Here is a 5,022-nt window from a genome sequence, read left to right as displayed (position 1 = left end):
CTAAGCCTGCAAATGCTACTGTAGTTGGAACAAAATGGGTTTTCAGAAATAAAATTAATGAAGATGGAAAGGTTGTGAGAAACAAAGTCAGATTAGTAGCCCAAGGCTACTCACAACAGGAAGGAGTCAACTATGATGAAACCTTTGTACCAGTAGCTCGACTAGAGTCTATACAGATTCTTCTTGCATATGCATCCTTCAAACGATTTAGACTTTTTCAGATGGATGTCAAAAGTGCTTTTTAAATGGATTTATCTATGAGGAGGTATATATAAACAACCTCCTAGTTTTTAAGACTCAAAATTCCCTCACCATGTGTATAAGTTGACTAAAGCTCTGTATGGACCCAAACAAGCTCCACAAGTCTCGTACGAAAGGCTTAGCTCATTTCTACTTGACCATGGCTTTACAAGAGGTAAAGTAGATACTACATTATTTATCAAAAGATTATCAGGATGTAATCTTATTATTCAAGTTTATGTTGATGATATTATTTTTGGAAGTGCTAACCCTCTTTTGTGCAAGGAATTCACTAGTCTTATGCAAAGTGAGTTTGAAATGAGCATGACAGGAGAGCTTACTTACCAAAAATATATTATTTTGAGTGTATTTTTATCTCATTTGTCATGTGATTTGCGGGATATTACATGATATTTGAAGTGAACTATATTCATTACGTATTTCTTATTTGTAGAAGTGAGCTTGAATGATAATGGAGCAAAAGATATCAAATTATTGCAAAAAGGAGAAAAATAGAAGGATTGGGAGCTTGTCTATTCTCGTACGTGGCATGAAAATGGACGCGAAAAAGGAGAAAAGTGAGGCACAAAACAGCGAAGTGAAGCAAAGGCACGGATTGCTTCGCGAAATGGAAGAATTTCAAAAGCTGAATCCGAGTCCATGGGCGCGCGACGTGCGATGGCAGACGTGGATTCCAGATTCTCCCATCCAAAGTTGGATTGAAAAGTTCCGTCCCTCATCAACCCTAAGTGATTAAATACATCAAAGAATGACTTTTTAAGGGTTACACAATATCTTTAAAGGCAAGAACAAGCAAGGAGCAAGACAGAAGATTCGAAAGCGGGTTCTTATCTTTCTTCTTCCCTTTTCTATTATTGATGATGAATTCTTATATTGTAGTGTTGAAAACAATTATGAGTAGATAAACTATTTATTCTAGGGTTTGATGGAACCTCTTGGAGGATGCATTTTTGTTACGTTTGATATAAGTTTGCCATTGGATTTTCTCTACTTGTTCAACTACGCGATTATTGTGGTTGATTGAAGGGGCCTCAATCGGCTATGCCTATTTAGTGTGTATTACTTGGAAAAGGGTACATATTTAGGTAGTTGTTGAACAAAATTACTCCTAACGTATAATAGGGATCAATACGAAGGGTTTAAAGGTATGATTATGAATAACGAAACCTTGGTGTGAACTTAGTGAGCTCTAAACTAAAGCTAGCTAGTGTACTTAGGAAAAATACGTCTGGTATATTGTTGTAGTTTCTCGGAAGAGAGTTACGACACCTAAAGTGCTCACGATCGGTAGAGAATATCTAAGCAAAATTATATGAGACGTAGCGGGGAGGATTCTGACAAGAGGGAAAATCATAACCCTAGACCTTTTCAATCTTGTCTACAACATTTGCTTTGTTAGTAATAAAATTACAGCTTTTTAATTATCTTGCTTTTAGTTAGTAAACACTCAACACATTATTCAATATTTCTGAAAGTTGATTACTTGAATTCTTGCGAAACTGGCAGTTTTGATTAGTAGGTTAATTCCCTATGGGATTCGACTCCGATCTTATAAATCGAATTATATTTTCCACGACTGCTTAGTTCTTTTCATAAGGCATAGTTGGGCGTGATCAAATTTTGGCACCGTTGCCGGGGGATTTAACGGTGTTATTAATTACAGCTAGAAGAATCGCTAGGATTCTTTGTTTAGTCAATTTTCTTCATTTTAAATTCATTATATTGAAATTCTAACGGTTGTAGTCTTGGGTGTTACAGGTGCATGCCTAGAAACTCCTCAAGAACTGGTGAATTATTTGAAGCATTATCGGATCATGAGAAAGCTTTCAAGGCATTAAATCGTGCAAACAAGAAGGACAAACGACAACATAACTCAACAGAACGAATCAAACTAGACATGGGTGACGTAATAGACAACCCAAACAACAGAAACAATGGGAATGACCCGAACAATCACGGTATGGCACCTCTTGTGCCATAAGCGGCCTTGTATGATTGGGCGCAACCCACCGCTGAAAATCTGGCAAATGCAATTGCAGTCCATCAAATACAAGTAGAGTCATTTCAAATCACAAACAACATGCTACAACTGCTGCAGAACAAAGGACTGTTCTTCGGGATTTGCATTGAAGATCCACAACAACATCTGAAAAATGTTTTGTCAATTTGTGTCACTCAAAAGTAACTGAATATGACACCGGAAGCAATTAGACTGTTATTATTTCCATTCTCAGTGACTGGAGAAGCTCAGACTTGGATCAATTTGCTCCCCATAAACTCCATCACCACTTTGGAGGAATTAGTCAAGCAGTTTTTGATCAAGTTCTACCCACCCAATAAACTGCTAAGCAAGTTGATGAGATCTTGAGCTTTAGGCAGAAACCGGCTGAAATACTACAAGAAATGTGGGAGAGGATCAAAGGGATGCTAGTTAAGTGTCCACATCATGTCAATCCAGATTAGATGTTGGGACAAAGGTTTTACATGGGATTGGCAGATAGCTTGAAGGCCAATGTTGATGCTTCACCAGGTGGAGCATTTTTGAGCAAATCATTTAGAGAGTGTAAGGTCATGCTAGATAAAATTGCTCAAAACTCAGGATGGATGACAATAGACACTACAATCACCCTTGTAGTTCACTCAGTAGATTTGGACCCAAACAACTCCATAGCCGAGAATATGGCCACTCTGATGACGCAAATGAGTATCCTCACCAAGGAGATTGATGAATCAGGCCAGAAGTAGGTACACATAGTTGACACGACTAATGAGGGCGCTTATGTACACCATGCATCAACCAACCATATGTGTGCTCGTGGAGTGGTGAAAGTGACAACCATAACTATCAGGAGAATATGAACTATGTGGGCAACTATGGAGGCTAGAGACAAGGTAGTCAGACTTGGGGATAGCAAAATCAACAATATAGGCCAGCACAACAGCAGTACAATAATAGCAATAATCCTGGAGCTATGCGACCATAGGGTCAAGTCGTGCCTTACCATAGGCAACAAGGATACAATTAGCAAAATCAGTTGCTAGCTTATCAACAGCCTCAACAACAACAGATAGTGAGACAAGATGATGAGTTGACTAAAATTAAAGGGATGCTACAATAACTGATTGGGTCTAATGGAAAAATTCAAGAGAAGGTTGAAGCATATGACTCAGCGATAAAAGGCATTGAGATTCAATTAGGGCAGATATCTATGGCTCTGAATAATCATCCCTAAGGGACGTTATCTGCGAACACACATGTCAATCCGAAATATCAGGGCCCGAAGCAGCTTATGGCGGTGAGTTTAAGAAATGGTAGAGATCTTGATCTAGAGTAAGAAATTGCTCACGAAAGCCGACCAACTGAGATACTTATGCCAGTGCCAATTGAGGTAGATGATTCAACAGTGTTAACAGAGGTAACGGTACAACATGCACAAGAGGAAACAAGCAAAGAAAAAGAGGTTGCAAAGGAGAATGATAAAGTGTAAGAGAAGGCATCAGAAAAAGTGTCGGAGCAGGATCTAACTCAAGTTACAAGAAGGAAGCGACCTCCAGCACCCTTCCCATAGAGGTTGGCTAAATATCATAAGGATGAGCAGTACAAAAAATTCATGAAAATTTTGAAGCAAATTCAGGTAAACATTCCTCTAATTGATGCTTTGAGGGAGATGCTCGGTTATGCAAAAATGATGAAGGACTTGGTGTCATGCAAGTTTGACATTCAAGACTTGGCAATCGTGACATTGACTCAGACCTGTAGTGCTGTTTTGACAAGACCTATAGATGAGAAGCTATCCGACCCTGGAAACTTCAAAATTCCATGTACCATAGGTAGCTATTCATTCACCAAAGCATTGTGTGATTTGGGGGCGAGCATAAATCTGATGTCATTGGCTATCTATAAAAAGTTAGGCATTGGAAGAGCAAGGCCCACATCCAAGTTACTACAGCTAGCTGACCGAACGGTGAAAAGTCCATCAGGTATACTTGACGATGTACTTGTGCAAGTTGGAAAGTTTGTGTTTCCGGCAGATTTTGTCATTTTGGACTGCCAGGTTGATGAGGAGATTTCCATAATTTTGGGAAGGTCGTTCTTGGCCATAGGAAGGGCTCTGATTGATTGTGAAACTGGGGAGCTGAAGATAAGGTTGAATAATGAAGAAATAACATTTAAGGTGAAAAAGTCTATGCGGCGACCAAGTGAGTTTGCAAATTTCTCTTTGATAGAAGCTGTGGATGTGATCATGGAAGAAGATGATGAGGCACTTAATGCAAACGACCCTCTTACGGCCTGCCTCATGAACTTAGAAGAGGTAAATAGTGAGGACTTGGAGGAGTGGGTGTTGGATCTTGAAGGCCTAGGGTACTGGAAAAGAGAGCTCGAATTCGAGTCTTTACACTTAAAAAGAAAGAAAGACCCCTCAAGCTAAGCCATCGATCGAAGAGCCACCACAGTTGGAACTGAAACCGCTACCATCTCACTTCAGGTATCTTTCTTGAGACCTAACTCGACTTTACCTGTTATTATCTCATCTGGTTTGTTAGATGTGCAAGCATAACAACTTTTGCAGGTGTTAATAGAGTGCAAGACTACAATTGGTTGGACCATTACAGATATTAAGGGTATCAGCCCGGTCTTCTGTATGCATAAGATTTTACTGTAAGATAGGAACAAACATTCCAGATAACATCAAAGAAGGTTGAAACCCAACATGAAATAAGTCGTGAAAAAGTAAGTGATCAAGCGGTTAGATGCTGGAA

The 5,022-nt window shown here is 39.3% G+C and overlaps 1 protein-coding gene across 1 annotated transcript; it reads left to right on the top strand.

The window, feature by feature from the left end:
• Positions 1-3,872: 3,872 nt before the first annotated feature.
• On the top strand, positions 3,873-4,691 carry LOC138895426 (uncharacterized). Its single transcript, XM_070180112.1, has one exon. It carries the CDS (start codon positions 3,873-3,875, stop codon positions 4,689-4,691), a length of 819 nt encoding a protein of 272 aa, XP_070036213.1.
• Positions 4,692-5,022: the final 331 nt, after the last annotated feature.

Source organism: Nicotiana tomentosiformis, chromosome 7, assembly GCF_000390325.3.
Source record: "Nicotiana tomentosiformis chromosome 7, ASM39032v3, whole genome shotgun sequence".
NCBI classification, from domain to species: domain Eukaryota; kingdom Viridiplantae; phylum Streptophyta; class Magnoliopsida; order Solanales; family Solanaceae; genus Nicotiana; species Nicotiana tomentosiformis.
This window is presented reverse-complemented; position numbering and strand designations above follow the sequence as displayed.